Below are 22,500 nucleotides of genomic sequence, written 5' to 3' on the forward strand. Positions count from 1 at the left end.
TCTATAAAGTGTTAAGAGCGATGCCCTGCTCTGTTGTTCTATAAAGTGTTAAGAGCGATGCACTGCTCTGTTGTTCTATAAAGTGTTAAGAGTGATGCACTGCTCTGTTGTTCTATAAAGTGTTAAGAGCGATGCACTGCTCTGTTGTTCTATAAAGTGTTAAGAGCGATGCACTGCTCTGTTGTTCTATAAAGTGTTAAGAGTGATGCACTGCTCTGTTGTTCTATAAAGTGCTAAGAGCGATGCACTGCTCTGTTGTTCTATAAAGTGTTAAGAGCGATGCCCTGCTCTGTTGTTCTATAAAGTGTTAAGAGCGATGCACTGCTCTGTTCTATAAAGTGTTAAGAGCGATGCCCTGCTCTGTTGTTCTATAAAGTGTTAAGAGCGATGCCCTGCTCTGTTGTTCTATAAAGTGTTAAGAGCGATGCACTGCTCTGTTCTATAAAGTGTTAAGAGCGATGCCCTGCTCTGTTGTTCTATAAAGTGTTAAGAGCGATGCACTGCTCTGTTCTATAAAGTGCTAAGAGCGATGCACTGCTCTGTTGTTCTATAAAGTGTTAAGAGCGATGCCCTGCTCTGTTGTTCTATAAAGTGTTAAGAGCGATGCACTGCTCTGTTCTATAAAGTGTTAAGAGCGATGCACTGCTCTGTTGTTCTATAAAGTGTTAAGAGCGATGCACTGCTCTGTTGTTCTATAAAGTGTTAAGAGCGATGCACTGCTCTGTTGTTCTATAAAGTGTTAAGAGCGATGCACTGCTCTGTTGTTCTATAAAGTGTTAAGAGCGATGCCCTGCTCTGTTGTTCTATAAAATGCTAAGAGCGATGCACTGCTCTGTTGTTCTATAAAGTGTTAAGAGCGATGCACTGCTCTGTTCTATAAAGTGTTAAGAGCGATGCCCTGCTCTGTTGTTCTATAAAGTGTTAAGAGCGATGCCCTGCTCTGTTGTTCTATAAAATGCTAAGAGCGATGCACTGCTCTGTTGTTCTATAAAGTGTTAAGAGCGATGCACTGCTCTGTTCTATAAAGTGTTAAGAGCGATGCCCTGCTCTGTTGTTCTATAAAGTGTTAAGAGCGATGCACTGCTCTGTTGTTCTATAAAGTGTTAAGAGCGATGCCCTGCTCTGTTGTTCTATAAAGTGTTAAGAGCGATGCCCTGCTCTGTTGTTCTATAAAGTGTTAAGAGCGATGCCCTGCTCTGTTGTTCTATAAAGTGTTAAGAGCGATGCACTGCTCTGTTGTTCTATAAAGTGTTAAGAGCGATGCCCTGCTCTGTTGTTCTATAAAGTGTTAAGAGTGATGCACAGCTCTGTTGTTCTATAAAGTGTTAAGAGCGATGCCCTGCTCTGTTGTTCTATAAAGTGTTAAGAGTGATGCCCTGCTCTGTTGTTCTATAAAGTGTTAAGAGCGATGCCCTGCTCTGTTGTTCTATAAAGTGTTAAGAGCGATGCACTGCTCTGTTGTTCTATAAAGTGTTAAGAGCGATGCACTGCTCTGTTCTATAAAGTGTTAAGAGCGATGCCCTGCTCTGTTGTTCTATAAAGTGTTAAGAGTGATGCACTGCTCTGTTGTTCTATAAAGTGTTAAGAGTGATGCCCTGCTCTGTTGTTCTATAAAGTGTTAAGAGTGATGCACTGCTCTGTTCTATAAAGTGTTAAGAGCGATGCACTGCTGTTGTTCTATAAAGTGTTAAGAGTGATGCACTGCTCTGTTCTATAAAGTGTTAAGAGCGATGCCCTGCTCTGTTGTTCTATAAAGTGTTAAGAGCGATGCACTGCTCTGTTGTTCTATAAAGTGTTAAGAGCGATGCCCTGCTCTGTTCTATAAAGTGTTAAGAGCGATGCCCTGCTCTGTTGTTCTATAAAGTGTTAAGAGCGATGCACTGCTCTGTTGCTCTATAAAGTGTTAAGAGCGATGCCCTGCTCTGTTCTATAAAGTGTTAAGAGTGATGCACTGCTCTGTTGTTCTATAAAGTGTTAAGAGCGATGCCCTGCTCTGTTGTTCTATAAAGTGTTAAGAGCGATGCGCTGCTCTGTTGTTCTATAAAGTGTTAAGAGCGATGCACTGCTCTGTTGTTCTATAAAGTGTTAAGAGCGATGCACTGCTCTGTTGTTCTATAAAGTGTTAAGAGCGATGCACTGCTCTGTTGTTCTATAAAGTGTTAAGAGCGATGCACTGCTCTGTTGTTCTATAAAGTGTTAAGAGCGATGCACTGCTCTGTTGTTCTATAAAGTGTTAAGAGTGATGCACAGCTCTGTTGTTCTATAAAGTGTTAAGAGCGATGCACTGCTCTGTTGTTCTATAAAGTGTTAAGAGCAATGCACTGCTCTGTTGTTCTATAAAGTGTTAAGAGTGATGCACTGCTCTGTTCTATAAAGTGTTAAGAGCGATGCACTGCTCTGTTGTTCTATAAAGTGTTAAGAGCGATGCCCTGCTCTGTTGTTCTATAAAGTGTTAAGAGCGATGCCCTGCTCTGTTGTTCTATAAAGTGTTAAGAGCGATGCCCTGCTCTGTTGTTCTATAAAGTGTTAAGAGCGATGCACTGCTCTGTTGTTCTATAAAGTGTTAAGAGCGATGCGCTGCTCTGTTCTATAAAGTGTTAAGAGTGATGCACTGCTCTGTTGTTCTATAAAGTGTTAAGAGCGATGCACTGCTCTGTTGTTCTATAAAGTGTTAAGAGCGATGCACTGCTCTGTTCTATAAAGTGTTAAGAGTGATGCACTGCTCTGTTGTTCTATAAAGTGTTAAGAGCGATGCACTGCTCTGTTGTTCTATAAAGTGTTAAGAGCGATGCCCTGCTCTGTTGTTCTATAAAGTGTTAAGAGCGATGCCCTGCTCTGTTGTTCTATAAAGTGTTAAGAGCGATGCCCTGCTCTGTTGTTCTATAAAGTGTTAAGAGCGATGCCCTGCTCTGTTGTTCTATAAAGTGTTAAGAGCGATGCCCTGCTCTGTTGTTCTATAAAGTGTTAAGAGCGATGCGCTGCTCTGTTGTTCTATAAAGTGTTAAGAGCGATGCCCTGCTCTGTTGTTCTATAAAGTGCTAAGAGCGATGCCCTGCTCTGTCGTTCTATAAAGTGTTAAGAGCGATGCCCTGCTCTGTTGTTCTATAAAGTGTTAAGAGCGATGCCCTGCTCTGTTGTTCTATAAAGTAATTTAGAACTGAACTTTGTAAAGAAACTCGAAGTATTAACTCATTGACTGCCGGGGATTAGCCTTGGCCCTGATTAGCCACTGCCACGCTTTAAAAGATAGGAGTGAGTCACCTTGTTTCTAGAGCTATAACTATATTATATATTATAGCTATGGATACAATACTATGGTCCATTTGACATCGAGTATCTATCGTTCAATATGTGAAAAAGAAATAATTTCTTCATCTATACATTCCCGTTTTATAGTGTGGTGAATATGAGTATGGTTTTAGATTGGTCTGGGGTAATTCCCGAAATGCTGAGCAATAGCCGTATGCGTGTATTACACTAAAACCGTTGCCGTTTCTTGCCTGGACCCGCTATTATTCTCAAATCAAATCTATATCATAGGTATTATGTTTCATCATGAATGCATGAAAGGGGGGGGGGGGTTGTTTTTTGATGCTTTGATCGCCACCAATTGAAGACATGCTTGGATCAACGCAAGATTGATATCATATAGCCCTTACCTTGTCTAGGATGTACCCCAAAAAGTCGCCAACATAATCTACCACACATCATGCGTTGGGAGTAGTTCATTCTTCTCAATCCGACTGTTATAAACGCTGAGCTTGAGTGACTCCTACTGGTCGGTCGGGGCACTTGTTCAGCAGGGAGGGGATCTGGGGGAGACAGTGTGAACCTCAGCGTGCGTTACGCTCTCCCTGTGAAACTCCTCGCTGTCAGGTGACAACAAGCGGCTGGTGACTCCACATGTATCGGAGGAGGCATGCGGTAATCTACACCCGTTCCAGACCGACAGTAGGGCAGCACAATGACTAGGGGGAAATTGGCATGATGACTAAATTGGGGGATGGGAGAACAAGTGAAAGGTAAAAAAAATGAAAGATAGGCACCTCCTGATTGATTGATTGATTGATTGATTAATTGATTGGTTGGTTGATTTATTGATTGAGTGATTGATCGATTGATTGGTTGATTGATTGATTGATTGATTGATTGATTGATTGATTGATTGATTGATTGATTGATTGATTGGTTGATTGATTGTTTGATTGAAATGCACATGTTCTCCATGTGGACTGACTCAATGATTCATTCATTCCTGCAGCGTTTGGGAACGCCAAGACCATTCGTAATGACAACTCCAGTCGCTTTGGGAAATACATAGATATTCACTTCAATAAGCGCGGGGCCATAGAGGGAGCCAAGATAGAGCAGTACCTGCTGGAGAAGTCCCGCGTCTGCCGGCAGGTGAGCGACCGTAAAAAATATTAAAGCTCCACTCTGTAGTTTTGGGAGGGGAAAAATTTACCTCTAACTCCTACTGTATCTCTCGTCTCTTTCTCTCCCTCCCTCCCTCCTTCCCTCCTCCCCTCTCTCCCTCCCCTCTCTCTCTCCCTCCCTCCCTCCTCCCCTCTCTCCCTCCCTCCTCCCCTCTCTCTCTCCCTCCCTCCTCCCTCCCTCCTCCCCTCTCTCTCTCCATCCCTCCTCTCCACCGCCCACCTCCATGTGTCTCAGGCCCAGGACGAGAGGAACTACCATATATTCTACTGCATGCTGCAGGGTATGGCCCCGGAGCTGAAGACAAAGCTGGGTCTGGGTCTCGCCACAGACTACTCCTACCTCACCATGGTGAATGACCAACACATAACTGACTGTGTGTGTGTGTGTGTGTGTGTGTGTGTGTGTGTGTGTGTGTGTGTGTGTGTGTGTGTGTGTGTGTGTGTGTGTGTGTGTGTGTGTGTGTGTGTGTGTGTGTGTGTGTGTGTGTGTGTGTGTGTGTGTGTGTGTGTGTGTGTGTGTGTGTGTGTGTGTGTGTGTGTGTGTGTGTGTGTGTGTGTGTGTGTGTGTGTGTGTGTGTGTCTGTGTGTTAGTAGCATGCAGAGGAGCACAACGCCAGAATACATAGTAGGCTGTGGCCTGTATAATGAATGTGCATGACATGTTTACAGTACATGCACTAGATTACTTTGCACATGATCTCATCTCACACACAACAATGGAAATGAGTAAATGAGTGGCTACCAGCATAGTCATCACGGACATGGAATCCTTGTGTTGTGTTAATTACAGCTCCATGAAATGATGCATGAAAAATAGAAATACCTTGTCTTATAGGGACTGCTACCTCGTCATTTCATTGAGCTGTTGCCTACCTCTACCGTACTCCTGTCTTATGTACATGACCTACTGTAGCAGCACCCCGACAAATCCATTGTCTCCCTCTCTCTCTCCCTCTCCCTCTCCCTCTCTCTCTCTCTCTCTCTCTCTCTCTCTCTCTCTCTCTCTCTCTCTCTCTCTCTCTCTCTCTCTCTCTCTCTCTCTCTCTCTCTCTCTCTCTCTCTCTCTCTCTCTCCCCCCCTCCCGTAGGGTAAGTGTACCCAGTGTGACGGCCGTGATGACCTGAGTGATTACTCCAGCATCCTGTCTGCCATGAAGGTGCTGATGTTTTTTTTTTTTTTTTTTTATTATTGCAAAACAAAAATTATTAAAAGTCAGTACTCAACACATAATGCATAATGAAACTAACAGTCAAGGTGGTTAAAATTACATGCAAGTACAGAAACAAGACAAAAAAAATAAGTCTATAATAATATTTTAACCGTATACAGTGTATATCCAGCGAAATTAACAATTATACAAATGCTTATATAGGATATACCCCTAATACCTATTTTCTAAAACCCATTATGCTCCAGCTCGAACCCCCCCCCTCCCGGACCCCTCCTTGGATAGTACCTCCATTATCCCTCACTCCTAACCAGACACTACCATTATAAGCTAGCTTTTATTCTCTCCACCACTTCTACCCACATTGACATTTTGGATTCGTTGAGACCCAGAATTCTTGCTGTAGATATTTCTTGATATATCACATCGAGATATGTAAGAGACCAAACTTTCCGGCACATTTTTTCCGGTTGAAACCAGCGTGATGCGATCAGTTTTTTAGCTACTGTGATACCCGATAAGACCAATCTCTTTAGCTGTGGATTTACTGCAAACTCAAAAACATAATTTAAAAGCAATACAGAGGGGTGTACTGGTATATTCCAAGATACGAGTTTTTATAATTGATGGGTCACATCTTTCCAGAATGCCTTAACTGGTGGGCAGTCCCAATACATGTGCATAAATGTCCCTTCGTCTCCATTTGTACATTGGGAGCATTTTGAGTCCTGTTTCAGGCCCATTCTGTTCAGTCTTATAGGAGTCAAGTATGTCCTGTGAATATAGTTAAGATTGATTTGTTGATGGTCCGGGTTCCTTGATGTAAGACGGACATTTGCCCATGCTTCTTGCCAATCAAAGTCACTTTCCAGGTCTGGAATATCCCTCCTCCAGACAGTGTCTAGTTGAAGGGTTTCATACGAGGACGTTAGTAATTGATAATAAAAACCTGATACAAAACCTCCCAATGTTTCTCTTTCATAGAAAAATTTGTGGTATCTGTGGTGTTCAACTGGTATGTGTAATGGAACACCGTGAGACTTCAAACATAGGCGTAACTGTATGTAAAAAAGCCATGTGGACTCGGTGAGGTTAAACTTTGTGCATATTTCTCCATAACTACAGAAGCCCTGGTTATTAAAAATATCTATAATAATATATATGAGTGTATGCCTTGCTCTTCCCATATAGGGAATCTTATAGGACGTTTTCCCATTAAGAGTGCATTGTTATTGAATATGGGAGTGTGATTATGCCATTTTTGAGGGTTAGGATATTTTTTTTGTGTTTCCCGCCATGTTCGGATTGCATGGGTAATTATGGGGCCAAATTTCCGCTCACAGTGCTTGATTGGAAGTTTAGTGTGTGCTATGTCCTTCAGTCTCTGTGGGGCTACTATGTTTTCTTCCAATTCTCTCCAAGATACCAAAGCCTGGGGATCAAACCATATTGTCAATGGTCTTAATGTGAAAGCCTTAAAATATTGTAAAAAATCTGGAACTGCCATGCCACCGTCTGCTTTATTTCTCTGTGCGGTGGATCTTTTTATGCAAGGTGGTTTGTTATTCCAAATAAATTTGTATGTGGAGGAGTGTAATCTTTTCCAGTAGCCCTCTGGAGGGGGTAACGGTAGCATTGAGCTGATGAAGTTGATTCTTGGTAATACATCCATCTTAACTATTGATACCCTTGCCTGTACTGAGTTTTTAAGTTTTGCCCACCTGTCCAGGTCGTCTTTGATTTTGTTCTGTATTTTTGTGTAATTGTGCTTCACCGTTTGTCTTATGGTGGGAAATATTTCCACACCCAAGCATCTAAAATGTTTTACCATGGGTATCGCACCTGGGAGGGTTGTGTCTTTTTTTGCATGGATGTTAAGTGGAAGGAAAGCCGACTTCGGCCAATTTATTTTAAATCCCGATAAATCACCAAAGTTCTCTATCAACTTGAGTAGATGAGGCAATGTGGTGTTGGGGCTTTGCATGAACAATATTACGTCGTCCGCATATAAACAAATTTTATGTTGTGTGCCCTTGATTACGATTGGTTCTATGTATTGGGATTGTCTTATATATTGTGCTAAAGGCTCTAATGATAGATTGAATAGTCCGGGACTAAGAGGGCAACCCTGTCTGGCTGAGCGTGATACCGGAAAGATTTCGGAGATGAATGTGCCTGTTGTAATCATGGCCGATGGGTCCTTGTATAATACTTTAATCATATCAATGAATACTTTTCCTAACCCCATCCTTTCTAAGGTGCTGATGTTTACGGAGACGGAGAGCTGGGAGATCTCCAAGCTGCTGGCAGCCATCCTGCACATGGGCAACCTGCGCTTTGAGGGTACGTTACACTGCAGCAGCATGTGACCCCGTTTTGAGAGGCGGCATGGCGAGAAGGGGGGGGGGGGGTTATCAAAGACCTCAGAAGGGTCCTTGAAGTGGTTGCAGTGGGTCCCAAGCCAACTGATGGAATAGTATATTCAATCGCTGAACTCAATCCGCCTTTATTTGGGACAGGCGTCTTATTTATTTAACCAGCCAGGTCAATTAAGAACAAATTCTTATTTACAATGATGGCCTGGTGAGAGGACAAGAGGTCCTCTTGAAGGGTAACAGGGAAAGGGGACAATATAATTAAATTAAATTAAATAAGATAGAAAAGAGACAGACGACACATAATGTAATAATAATAATGTAAAACAAACAAATAAAATCTATATATGGGACAGACTTCTAATTCCGTTTGCACAAGAATCTTGGTCAGCAAAGATGGGAAATATCTAATTGTTTATTTAAAACAGTATGAATATTACTTGTACAATATGTACCAACACATACATCAAATAAATAAAGAACTGGGTATTCATCCACTAATCCTATGGATTATGTAATTATGAACACTTCACTGCAGCAGACCCCAGTGGTGCTCAGGACAAGATGTCTGGTCAGACTCAGCTCCTGCTCTTTCCATTAATGCACTGATTCATCAGCTTGGATACCAGGCTGTATTAAGTAAATGTGATTAACTCAAGATGTTGGTCACATAGTGGCTCAGAAGGTGGAGCATCTACTGGTTTATATATATGGGCTTTACCCTCTTAGTCAATTAATACATTTTATATATATATATACCACGTCAGAATACCAGCGTTCTATGCTCTGCTTGGTGCCAGTTATATTGAAGCCTGTATTAAGATTAAAACAGTGGCAATGGCTCAGCTGTAGTCATCATCGGGTAATCAGCCACTCTACAGGAAGGGGCGGGTGGCACCTGAGCAGGGGAGACAGAAAAAGGAGTTTATTATCAAGGTGAACACAGCACCATATACAAATACAAATATAATAAGGAGGAGGACCAACATACGTACGTCACACCTGCCCATTATGAAGCCACATAACATGTACATAAAACCTTTTTTTTTTTTTTTAGACCTGCCTTACGTGTCAAGTTTTACAGTATTTTCACTGGTGTTTTATTTAGTAGAAGCCAGCGCAGTGACAGAATGTGCTGTAGGAGAGATGATTATTTTGATCACTCTTCTTTACTGTTATCTCCTAGTCTCTAGTACAGTTCTGTAATTATCTGTACTAAACCCAAGGCTGTGAGTTTTGGCTGGTCAGTCAAATCCAACACCAGAAACCTTCTCAGATGGGGGTCAGATAGGATCTTATTAAATGGTTGTCCATGGCCTAACATGTGTCACTGTCTGTTTTAGAGCACTGCTTTCTTATTCTCCTTGTTTGCAATGCAGGGAATACATTGTTGACAGAGTCGACACAGTAGCTGAGCATGTTTTTACTTTCTTTTTTTTTAAACTTTCTTTTTTAGCGTTTATCGCTTTTCTGGTCAAGCATGACCGACAGTTGCAGGGTGAAACGGGAGAGAGAGCAGGGGGAGACATTCGGCAAATGACGGCGAGTCCGGGAATCGAACTCGGAGTCAACCAGATCCGTGACGCAGCACGGAGTCCCGCGACGCAGCGCGGTAACATGGTGTGCTACTGGAGCACCCCCGTTTTTACTTTCTTAACTTAACTTGCAGGGTGATTTAGAGTATTAATATTTAGACTTTAAAGGGGCTGTGTACATTTGTTTGTACTTTATAAAAAAAAAATACAGTCAAACATACCGCATACCTACACGGTCGACCCGGGTTCGCCTCCCGCTCCCGGACGGATTTGCCGCATGTCCTCCCCCACATCTTCTCCCGTTTTCCCTCTCCTCTGTCGGTCATGTCTGACCATAAAAAGCTGGAAAAACGCTAAAAATAAATCTTTAAAAAAACACACCTATAAGGTGCTCATAGTCAATGCACTGCTACAGTGTGTTTGCTATGGCTCTGGATTTGCTCTGTAAGATGTTGGCTGTCGCTCCGCTTGCAGTCATCTACTTGCTAGACAAAGTGACTTGGTGACTGCAATGACCGTGTGCTAATTGAAAAGATATGTAAACACCTCCAGACAGTCAATTCATTGACTTAACAATTATATTATAGTAGAAATATTTAGAAATGTTTAAAAGGACACATTTAGCTTAGCCCCCACAGGAAAACCCAAATTGTTTACTTTTAAGACAAGCTTTGGGGCCTCTGAGGGCCCTCCCCCAGCTCGGGGCCTTGGTTTGTCACTTCCACACCCCTTCAAATACAGGGTCCTATGTATTTTTTTTTGTCAACACAGTATTCAATTATTTGCTATTTCCTCTGTCATAAATGACGTCCTCCCCTCCCCAGCCCGTACCTATGACAACCTGGACGCCTGCGTGGTGGTAAGATCCCCTGACCTGACCACCGCAGCAGCACTGATGGAGGTACGGGCTCAACCTTCTCTATGTCCCCTGAGTGTGTGTGTGTGTTTGAGAGCAAGAGAGACAGAGACACAGAACCAGGGAAAGAGAGAAAGAGAGACAAACGCACACACACACACATACACACACACACACACACACACACACACACACACACACACACACACACACACACATACAGACAGAGACACACATTGACAGAGACATAGAGAGACCGAGAGAGAGAGTGCGAGAGAGAGAGACAGAGAGAGAGAGAGAGAGACAGAGAGAGCGACTATGCCAGTAAAATATGGCTCTTACTGCCTGGAGTCGATACGCTTGTACAGATTTGTTCTCCATAATGTCGCTACCAATCATTTAATTGGTCCAGAATTGCCTGCTCATCTCTGGCAAGAGTGAGAGAAAAGGATGAGAGGAAAAGGGTTGTCAGGAAGAGAAGTAGGAGGAGGGGGAGAAAGCAGATGATGGCAGTCATTCAGGAGAACAAGACATTATCAGCCATGTTCTGACTTACAGTGAGTGAGTGAGTGTTGCAGTAGGCTGTCATTACATACTGTAGAGGCGTGACTGGACCAAGGAAACTATAAAAGAAGGAAGGGTCACCACGTCAGAACACCATGTGTTCTATGCTCTGCTTGGTGCCAGACTTTGGTGCCAGTTATATTGAAGCCTGTATTATGATAAAAAATATACCAGCTATCTGAGGAAATATACGTCAACCTATATCAAATGTTAGCTAGTTAACAATGCAATAAATTGCTGATGATTCTGACATCTGAGGTAATAATAACCTGTTTAAATAAACTAGGAGACGGTGATCCCATTGAACTCAATGTGGGCTGAACTGAAAGTTTCCACACTTGGCACCGATGTGCGTTCACGTGCTACACAGTGAACAGCTTCCTTCTTGTATAGTTTCCTTGGACTGGACTTTGTTTGTTTGTTTGTTTTATATTTTAGATTATATACTGAGGTACATGTTTATTTTTGTGTATTTCTATTATAATGTGCAGTGGCATCATGCTATAAGGCTATTAGAGTTGCACCACACAGCTATTGTATCTCTTCATTGAGATTGTAACACACTGCCTGAGACATTTGACAATGTATTCATTGAGCATTCATTCAATCATTACCATTCAGATTGATAACAGTCTTCCTGCATCCTTTGTTTATTGTGAATATGTCACATTATGTAAATGGTAAATAGGTTGCAAGGTGCCAACCTGATCATCGGGAGCAGTTAGGGGGTTAAGTGTCTTGTCTCAGGGACACGTCGACACACTGCCGGGAGGAGCTGGGAATCGAACTGGGAGCCTTCCGATTACCAGACGACCGCTCTACCTCCTGAGCCACTGTCGCCCCTCCATTATGTTGTGTATTCTTGCTGTATATTATAATGTATTGTGTATAACACCATATCATGCTGTATGTTGTGTGCCACACTGTTTGATGCTGTGAACCGCAGGTGGACCCCAAGGACGTGATGGTGTGTCTGACCAAGCGGACACTGATCACGCGGGGGGAGAGTGTGTCCACGCCCCTCAGTGTGGAGCAGGGCCTGGACGTCAGGGACGCCTTTGTCAAGGTAACAGCCAGGGGTCTGAACCAGAAACATTTCAGTCACCGAATATCTTCCATGGTGACAGTGGTGCCAAGAGATACTGTAGCTACAGCTGACCTTCCACACAACACAGGTTGACTAACATATTGAATCACTCTATGTGTGTATATTTTTTGTAAATCTTTTGTGCATCAGTATTGGCAACTGATAAACAAATAAAACAGTCCAACAACCAGTCAGACAAACAACCATCCATTAAACAAAATATAAATTTTTATGAAAACTACTTTACATCCGTCTTAATATGCTACTTATAATGTAGATGTATAATGTAGATTTACATGTAGATTTACATCAGCGTAATATTGTAGTGTTTAACTGAGTGTATAAATGAAAATCTGGGTATAGATGCGAGGGGGATAGATGCCTGTAACATACATTTTGGACCCACAACATCTTTTTAATGATTCATTAATGAATGTATAAGTTTTGGGGGGGGCAATACTTTTAAAGTTCTGTAGATGTATTATTTCTTTTTTAATAAACAAATAAAAAGATTTACTCTACTTAAAATGTTACACCTATAGCAACTTTAAGGATGGGTGCGATTCATTGACTTTCCCTTTGATCTTCCAGGGGATCTACGGCAGGCTGTTTGTGTGGATCGTGGATAAGATCAACGCAGCCATTTACAGGCCGCAGTCCTGTGAGAGTAAACTCATACGCAGGTCAATCGGCCTGCTGGACATCTTTGGCTTTGAAAACTTCAAGGTCAACAGGTCAGTGCTTAGTGTGTTGAAGTATTTAGATAAAGAACAGGGTTCAAGTTTCAAGTTTCTTTAATAGTTGTCATACAGAAGTACAGAATACTTTTATACAAAATGCTTCTTACTGTTACGCTCCAGAGACTGTGCTAGACAAGATAGTATGAAATAAAATAGTATAGCATGTAAAATAGAAGTACAAAAAGGTCACAGTGTTCAGTATAGACATATGTACAATGTTCGATGCAGAATAGAAGTAACTGAGTTACCATACAATATACAATATTCTATGCAATGTACTAATATACAATACTATATAGTGCAGAGCAGAAATGGGATGAGGTACAATTTAGGTACAATTTACAGTAAGGTGTACGAGTTTGTAGTGCAAATCCTTTACCAATAAATATAAAGTGTAAAGTGTGTTTAGGTGATCTAAAGTGTGTAGAGTGGGTGCTGCAGTGTGTTGTTTGTTTAAGTGAGTGTGTGCGTGTGGGTGTGTGTGCTGTGTGCATTTGATGGTTGTTGCATAGTGTTTATTGTTCGTTGCTTTTATGGTTTAGACATGAACACATAATGTCCGGTTAACACAAGAAAAAGGTTGAACCTACGGATCTTTCTAGAATGCGTGTGCCACACTTCCTTGAGACAGATTGAATCTACAGCAGATTCCTTTCCTCAAGATGGTTTGGTTGTTTCCACTGTCTTGTTTAAACCTTTCAAAAGACTCGCTAATTCCTTCATGCCAAACAATCTCTTTCTTCTCAAAGCACTCAAAACACACCTCTTGAAATCTGATTTCTAATAATGTCTTGTATGTTTTCTTTTAGTCTTTTGTTGTCTTTTTAAATCGTATAATCGTATGATCTTATCTGATAAGACGAGATAAGATATTATCGGATATATCCATCCTTCGGATGAGACGCTAAACCGAGGTCCTGACTGAATCTCAGTCGTTAAAGAACCCAGGGCGCCTATCGCAAAGAGTAGGGGGTTCCCTCTACGTTCCTGGTCAATTCCTAATCAGGTCTCTGACATCAAGGCCACCTAATCATCCCTTCCCCTTAATTGGCTGATATCAATACCTGTCTCCTGAGCCGTTCATCCATTGTGTAGTGTGATGTGTGCCGGGTGCCAGTGTATGGCAGCCCTTGAGCCTGCGTAGCCCAAGGTTGGGTGCTACCAGTGGTGGTGAAGGAGGCAATTTCCACCCTACATTGTGGGGAGCGCTTTGAGTGTAATATTATTATTATTATAATTGTATTCCTTTATTGATCCCCATGCGGAAATTCAGGTGTGTAAAGTGTATTTGAGTTTCATTATTATTATTATTATTATTATTATTATTATTATTATTATTATTATTATTATTATTATTATTATTATTATTATTATTATTATTATTATTATTATTATTAATATCATTATTATTATTACTACTCTCCCCGTAGCTTTGAGCAGTTGTGCATCAACTTTGCGAACGAGAACCTGCAGCAGTTCTTCGTGCGCCACGTCTTCAAGCTGGAGCAGGAGGAGTACAACCTGGAGGACATCAACTGGCAGCACATTGAGTTCACAGACAACCAGGAGGCCCTGGATATGATCGCCAACAAACCCATGAACATCATCTCTCTCATCGACGAGGAGAGCAAGTTCCCTAAGGTACAGCAGCAGAGCAAGTTCCCTAAGGTACAGCAGGAGAGCAAGTTCCCTAAGGTACAGCAGGAGAGCAAGTTCCCTAAGGTACAGCAGGAGAGCAAGTTCCCTAAGGTACAGCAGCAGAGCAAGTTCCCTAAGGTACAGCAGCAGAGCAAGTTCCCTAAGGTACAGCAGCAGAGCAAGTTCCCTAAGGTACAGCAGGACAGCAAGTTCTTTAAGGTACAGCAGGACAGCAAGTTCCTTAAGGTAGAGCAGCAGAGCACGTTCCCTAAGGTAGAGCAGCAGAGCACGTTCCCTAAGGTAAAGCAGCAGAGCACGTTCCATAAGGTAGAGCAGCAGAGCACGTTCCCTAAGGTACAGCAGCAGAGCACGTTCCCTAAGGTACAGCAGCAGAGCAAGTTCCCTAAGGTACAGCAGGACAGCAAGTTCTTTAAGGTACAGCAGGACAGCAAGTTCCTTAAGGTAGAGCAGCAGAGCAAGTTCCCTAAGGTACAGCAGGACAGCAAGTTCTTTAAGGTACAGCAGGACAGCAAGTTCCCTAAGGTACAGCAGCAGAGCACGTTCCCTAAGGTACAGCAGGACAGCAAGTTCCCTAAGGTACAGCAGCAGAGCAAGTTCCCTAAGGTACAGCAGGAGAGCAAGTTCCCTAAGGTACAGCAGAAGAGCAAGTTCCCTAAGGTAGAGCAGCAGAGCACGTTCCCTAAGGTAGAGCAGCAGAGCACGTTCCCTAAGGTACAGCAGGACAGCAAGTTCTTTAAGGTACAGCAGGACAGCAAGTTCCTTAAGGTAGAGCAGCAGAGCACGTTCCCTAAGGTACAGCAGGACAGCAAGTTCCCTAAGGTACAGCAGCAGAGCACGTTCCCTAAGGTACAGCAAGACAGCAAGTTCCCTAAGGTACAGCAGGACAGCACGTTCCCTAAGGTACAGCCGGACAGCAAGTTTCCTAAGGTACAGCAGCAGAGCACGTTCCCTAAGGTACAGCAAGACAGCAAGTTCCCTAAGGTACAGCAGGACAGCAAGTTCCCTAAGGTACAGCAGGAGAGCAAGTTCCCTAAGGTACAGCAATACAGCAAGTTCCCTAAGGTACAGCAAGACAGCAAGTTCCCTAAGGTACAGCAAGACAGCAAGTTCCCTAAGGTACAGCAAGACAGCAAGTTCCCTAAGGTACAGCAAGACAGCAAGTTCCCTAAGGTACAGCAAGACAGCAAGTTCCCTAAGGTACAGCAGGACAGCAAGTTCCCTAAGGTACAGCAGGACAGCAAGTTCCCTAAGGTACAGCAAGACAGCAAGTTCCCTAAGGTACAGCAGGACAGCAAGTTCCCTAAGGTACAGCAGGACAGCAAGTTCCCTAAGGTACAGCAAGACAGCAAGTTCCCTAAGGTACAGCAATACAGCAAGTTCCCTAAGGTAGAGCAAGACAGCAAGTTCCCTAAGGTAATAATGCAGGACCTGTTCAGGTACAGCAAGACAGCAAGTTCCCTAAGGTACAGCAGGACAGACACACACACACAGACCGCAAATAATAACGAACGCTTATAAAAACGATTTAATAGGCTAAACTTCGTTTAAAATTCTTTGATTTACACTTGTTTATTGTATTAGATTTTTGTCGACATAATGCTACGTGGCCCGACTAGATCCGTGACTCCGTTGAGATACAAATGAATTATCTATAAAAGTGACTATCTTTGGAATCCACTCGCTACCGGGGAAACATAGGGGGAACATAGGACCCGGGGAACATAGAACCCTTTTGCGGCTACCGGGGAACATAGGACCCGGGGAACATAGAACCCTTTTGCGGACGGGGGAACATAGAACCCTTTATCAAAAAAAAACGGGGAACATAGAACCCGGGGAACATAGGACCCGGGGAACATAGACATGTTCCCCAGACATCACACACACACACACACACGCTACCTACGTTACACACACAAATGCTACATTAATTAAGACAAAACATTTTCACTTCACTGTTAGATGAACGTCAGCAACAAAAACGTCTTGCGTTGAATAATGTTAACAAAACACACAAATCTTCGCCAACCGGCTAAATCCAAGAACAATCTTGCAAAACTTTTTACAGTTTATTCCACTCTGCTGTTCATTCGTGGGCGCTGTGAAGGAAAAGAATGGCATCCACCGTTGATGGCTTCAGCGCTGTTCTCCTCTCCTTCAGCGTTCTCCCTGCAGTGCTGACATTTCTCTCACTCGAGCTGCTGCTTGCGGGTATACTCAACACGTAGCGTGCGAGTCTAGCTAGCAATGGCAGCTTCTCCATCTCCGACACGCACGCTCCAACGGTCTAGCTTGTTGCTTTGATGGAAACACTATGTGACGTGACGGCACGCTTGTGTGTGTCTTCCTCTGTGTGTGTGTGTGTGTGTGTGTGTGTGCGCGCATGCGCACAACTCTCTTATGCACGCGCGTCTAAAATTAAGTGAGACAAATAAAAGGAGCCCGAGCCCTACCCGAACCCTATCTATGCATAAAAAAATCGGCCCAAGCCCGGCCCTAATCTGTCCATGGTGTCGGACCCCGCGGGCCCCTCAGGCTTGCAGACCTCTAATTCATTGTGCTAAGCTAGGCTAACGTGAAGCCAGATCTTTTTCTACTGAACGCACAGAGAGGAAACTGGTATCTATCTTCTTGTCTCTCTCTCTGGAGAAGACGGTAAGCTAATTTCCCAAAATGTTGGCGTGTTCCTTTAAGTGTGAGTGTGATAAGGTCCAGAGCTCCAGTCCAGCAGTGAAGTGATGCAGTGAAGCTCAAGGTTCCTGACGTTGTCTGTTCTACTTCCTGTTCTCCCCTCTGTTCTACTTCCTGTTCTACTCTCTGTTCTACTTCCTGTTCTACTCGCTGTTCTACTTCCTGTTCTACTCTCTGTTCTACTTCCTGTTCTCCCCGCAGGGCTCTGATGCCACCATGTTATATAAACTCAACTCCCAGCACAAGTTAAACATCAACTACATCCGCCCCAAGAACAGCTACGCAACCCAGTTTGGCATCCAGCACTTTGCCGGCGTGGTACACTATGAGACCAAAGGTACTTATTTCATTGGTCAAAACATTTAACGTTAATGCCGCATAATGTTATTAAATCCTATTCCTCCTGTGTAATCCATACGATGGCAAAGTCACTCACTGATTCTTTACTAAACAATCGTCAGGTCTTGATCAAATGAGTATGAAATACCACAGGGAATTAGATTAAAATGTATTGTCATCATACAGCACAAGTACAGTACAACGAAAATAAGTTTGGCATCCAACCAGAGTGCAAATGTAACAGTAAAGTACAATAGTGATATTCAATGTACAGGTATAAAATATATAAATGAGTACTACTGAGTATAGTGCTAATCAGATGTATGTACATAGTTGTAGTAAATGTAAATGTAATATTGTAGTATTAATATGTACTGTGATACTGGTATAAAGACACTACGGTAACAATGGTTTGCTTGCATGGTGTCCATAAGAATCCAAGAATCCAAGGTGTGAACAGAGGCCTCAGAGGAAGACTTCCAGTATCAACCCTATTAACATACAGTACACACGATGGGCCTCATGCCAGAAAGACACAAACAAAACGATTTTAGAATAGATTACCATCAGCTGTAGGTCTTAAGGTCCTTGGGTTTCTTGAAAGGCGCTATAAAAATTGGATTTATTATTATTATTATTATTATTATTATTATTATTATTATTATTATTATTATTATTATTATTATTATTATTATTATTATTATTATTTGTTATTATTATTATTATTATTATTATTATTATTATTATTATTATTATTATTATTATTATTATTATTATTATTATTATTATTATAGAGTGCCATATTATATATGATATGATATGATATTATAATATAGCCTAGTTGATCCATTTGATAGATGGAGACTTCATCCTGTCCCCCCTCCCATTGCTGTTATGATTATGATTATGACTGGCACTCGCATACGTCTCTTCGAGAGTCCAGGGCCCCGTTCCCCGTACCTGGTTCAACTAAGTCGATCAAGATGTCATTATCCAGATTCAGTTAACCCGATGTTTGAAGCCGGGATTTTCCTGTTCCTCGAAGGTGGATTCAGTCTCGTTAACTCAAGCCAGACTTGAGACCCAGGATAAGTGCGCGTGCCCGCCTCAGCCGAGAAGGCAGCAAGTGTCGAGAGCAGAGATCCTGATTCTCTAGCGGCATTGATTGATTAATTAATTTAAAACTTTAGTAACATATTGCAGTACGGCTCAATCGCCTCGCCGACAAGTTAAATGCGTTATCTATAGGCTAATTTTAAGTCCCTCATTACCTCAATCAATCAGATTATATTTCTTTAAACTTGCCTGCTGGATTGAATAATCAAATGAGATCTTGCTAGCGAAAATAATTAGTTAAACTGTTATACAAAATAACGATACGGCTCTCTTCCCATTGATTGATGTATAGTCGATCTTTTACTTATCTCCACTGTGGTGTAACGTGTTCTTCTTTTGACTTTCACGCAGACGACCGGGGTTCGAAACCTAGTCTTTCCCTTCTTTTTGCGATGTAGGAATAATTCAATTTGGTGCACGTTGAGAGCTATATAAAGAATGACATCCTCAATGCATGTAGATTTATAATATTTTAACTTGAAACTAGGCTACTTTGGCGTATAATCATTAATATTATATTCCAAAAAATTATATTGGAAAAACGGGGTTTCGAACACCGGTCGCTGGGTTGCCAGGATTGAGCACTACCGCTGAGCCACTGTGCCAGATGGGATAAATTCATTGTTTATACATTAATGAACGAGACAAGATCCACAATCCACGCATAGACACTTCAATTTTATGCTTGAATGAAACACAATCCAGGCGCTCCATTAAACATCCACAGCGGAGAATATGAAAGGAATCAGAGCCAAACGAGCGATAGGTTTCAATCATTAAAAATATCCCCGCGGGATTCACATTTGCAATGCTGCGCGTTGTTAGAATAACCACATAATGTGTACATCGCACCGAGCGAGCGCCACGGTATATATAACGTGCATTATTTAGGACAAAGTGAATTTAGTATCAGCATTTTGGGTCTATTTTACATTTCAAAAGCCCCCTCTGGAAGAATGGAGCACAAAAACATAATTCAGAATGGTATAAAGCAGATCCTAGACTGTGGGAATAATTTCAGGAAGCGCGCTGTCACTTTCTTTGCGGGGGCGTGGCTGTGCTTCATCCGGCTAACTTGAACTTAAACCCTGCTTTCGACCAGGCTCAAACTTTTGGATCTGTTGTCATGGTGATTTGGACAATCCAGGTACGGGGAGCCGGAAAGTCCGGCTTAAGTCAGACTTAACCGAAAGTTATCCGGCTAACTCAGTTATCCAGGTACGGGGAACGGGGCCCAGTTTTATGTCCAACCATGTTTGTTGTTATTTCAGTCCTGAAAGCTCCTTCTTTTGCCCCTCATTTAATTGAGCTGGCCTCTTAACGACACTCCTCAGTCCACAATAAGTCATCAGACTCTGGAGCTTGAGATCCAGCCATGATGCAACGCCGTCAGGTTTATCTCTCTCCTCTCATAACCGACAGGCTTCTTGGAGAAAAACCGAGACAGCCTCCACACTGACATCATCCAGCTAGTCCACTCCTCCAAGAACAAGTTCATCAAGCAGATCTTTCAGTCCGACGTCGCCATGGTGAGATTACCTGATGCCACAAAGAATGTATGTTTGCTCAATGAATCAAGTCATTGATTAAAGGAACATGCTAGCATTATGGGAAATGTGCTTACCGTCTTTTCCAGAGTCAGACAAGATGATAGTTACCTATTTCCTCTGTGCGTTCAGTAGAAAGCTATCTGGCTGCAAGCTAGCCTAGCTTAGCTCAAATTAATGGAAGTGGATACGAACCAGCTAGCCTAGCTGTTGGCCAAAAATACCTATCCCAGAGGTCCCATGTCTTATAAATAGCCTTTTCCAGTGTTTAGCATTGTTTTCTAGCAATGTGGGGTTGTATCAATGGGGTCTGTGTCTCTAATTTTCATTTTGGCTCATCAGTCCAGTCTCGAGTTCACAAGATCCTCCCTCACTGAACTAAGACATTCTGATTTGACTCGCTCGCTGACGTGAATAAGGCACTGGTTGTAGTCACCGCCCACAATCAACAATTCGCTCAACAACAGAGCGAGTGGAAATACTGACACTTCCTCAAACGGGATGACGTGGCGCGGGTGCCGACAGAGAGAGAGCCGAGAACGAGCAAGCGAGAGGAGAGAGAGGGATACGGAGCATTTTCACAGTGTGTGTAAATGCTCCGTATCCCTCTCTCTCCCTCTCTCTCCCCCTCTCTCTCTCTCTCTCTCTCTCTCTCTCTCTCTCTCTCTCTCTCTCTCTCTCTCTCTCTCTCTCCCTCTATATATATATTCTCATTTGAAACAAGTTACCAATGCATTGTCCCGTAGGATTATGCCCCCCCCCCCCGCGGCGAAATTAATTAGTCTCCCTGTCTGTCTTTCTCTGTCTGCCAGTGCAGACTGTGGGTGACTGTCACTCAAAGCGCTTTGCGAGTATGGGCAGAGCCCAGCCCAAAACAGCCTGAAATCTTGAAGTGGAAAAATGCTGCTTTAGAGTACTTGATTAGAAATACAAAACAATGAATTTCTTTGAAAAAAAACTTACAGATGTGTTCCATAGACTCACAGGAATTGTGTAACATTGCCCAAATAGTGAAAGGAATAGCAAAACATGGGACCTTTAAGCTAGTGGTCTGTATCCACTTCCATTAATTAGTGCTAAGCTAGGTTAGCTTTCTACTGAACGCATAGAGAGGAAGTTGGTACTGTATATATCTTCTTGTCTGACTCTGGAGAAGACCGTAAGTGCATTCCCCATAATGTTGGCGTGTTCCCTTCTGATCTGGGTCTGGTGATCGTGGGCTCTGGCTGGGGGTGGCCGCGGTTCGGGGTCTCTGCGGGTCGAGGCACTAAAGAGGCGTGGTGCTTTGGCTCACGGGGGGGCCGGGCTGTGGGTCCTCCGGGGTTGTGGCTTGCGGTTGCCGGGCCTGGAGGTGGAGGGGGCTCGGTAAGCACTTTTTTATTGTGTATATTTTATTTTATTATCCTTTTACTTTGTGACAACTTTATTGTCTAATCATTGTTGTGTTAGTTTATGTTCTTGGATGTCTTTTATGTATTATTGTTATTATTGTGTTGTGAGTTGTGTTTGTTTTGTGTTTGAAAATTGAAAATAAAAAAAGATTTGATCAAAAAAAATAAAAGTATTGCTTGGAGTTAGAGACCCACCAATACCACAAGTACCAGAGTATATCATTTTGAGTACTCGCCAGTACAGAGTACTGATATGAGTACTTTACTTGGTACTGAATGTTTTTGAACTATTTTATTCTGTAGCTTATAGAAAGTTTTTTTGTCTTCTTTCTACAGACAGTTAATCTTTTAGTTTTAATCTAATGAAAAAATCAACCTCCCATTTCATGTTCTAATTTAACTGATTTAACTTCTATTATCATTAGTCCTCAGTTCTTGGTATCTGTGACATTAATCAATAGAGTACACGTATTTCAGCCCACTGGTAGGCCTACTGTTTTTTTCTTGTGAGCGTTTTGAGATGGTGTTGTATGTCTTCAGGCTGTTAATGTCTCCTAGCGCTGATGCTGCCGCAGGTGGCTTTGCGTCCTTTAAGCCTCTCTCCTCTTGGGGGTTGGCTATACTAACAGTGTGCCCCTCCTCTCGATCTTTTCTCTTTTTCATGTATCTTGTCCTCTAATGTCAGTTTCTATGTGGCTATCAACAGTCAATGAGCCCTCCTGCCAAGGTAAATAATAGGGGTGGGAATCGCCAGAGACCTCACGATACGATACTATCGCGATACTTGCGTCACGATACGATAGTATCGCGATACTAAATATATCGCGATACGCTGAGTATTGCGAACATTTTAATTTTTTTGATCAAATTTAATTTATTACCTTTTTTCAACTGCAAAGTAAAACTTTGTCAACATGTTTTATCTAATAAAATAAAGTTCAGTCTGTTCATCTCACTTCAATCATTTCTATTGCAGAACATGGTATTTTCTCAAGC

At 42.4% G+C, this 22,500-nt stretch overlaps 1 protein-coding gene across 1 annotated transcript in view; it reads left to right on the plus strand.

Moving 5' to 3' along the window:
* The window catches only part of myo7ab (myosin VIIAb), a gene marked incomplete at both ends in the record, with an annotated part of 96,631 nt that overhangs the window by 5,704 nt on the left and 68,427 nt on the right, over positions 1–22,500 (plus strand). The window contains 10 exons of the mRNA XM_084320296.1: positions 4,262–4,404; positions 4,672–4,785; positions 5,524–5,592; positions 7,863–7,947; positions 10,339–10,415; positions 11,881–12,000; positions 12,613–12,755; positions 14,192–14,402; positions 17,313–17,448; positions 19,989–20,095. Coding sequence (XP_084176422.1) covers positions 4,262–4,404; positions 4,672–4,785; positions 5,524–5,592; positions 7,863–7,947; positions 10,339–10,415; positions 11,881–12,000; positions 12,613–12,755; positions 14,192–14,402; positions 17,313–17,448; positions 19,989–20,095 — 1,205 coding nt within the window. The remainder of the gene's footprint in view (positions 1–4,261; positions 4,405–4,671; positions 4,786–5,523; positions 5,593–7,862; positions 7,948–10,338; positions 10,416–11,880; positions 12,001–12,612; positions 12,756–14,191; positions 14,403–17,312; positions 17,449–19,988; positions 20,096–22,500) is intronic.

The sequence above is a fragment of the Notolepis coatsorum genome, assembly GCF_963971535.1.
Source record: "Notolepis coatsorum genome assembly, chromosome: 8".
NCBI classification, from domain to species: Eukaryota; Metazoa; Chordata; class Actinopteri; order Aulopiformes; family Paralepididae; genus Notolepis; species Notolepis coatsorum.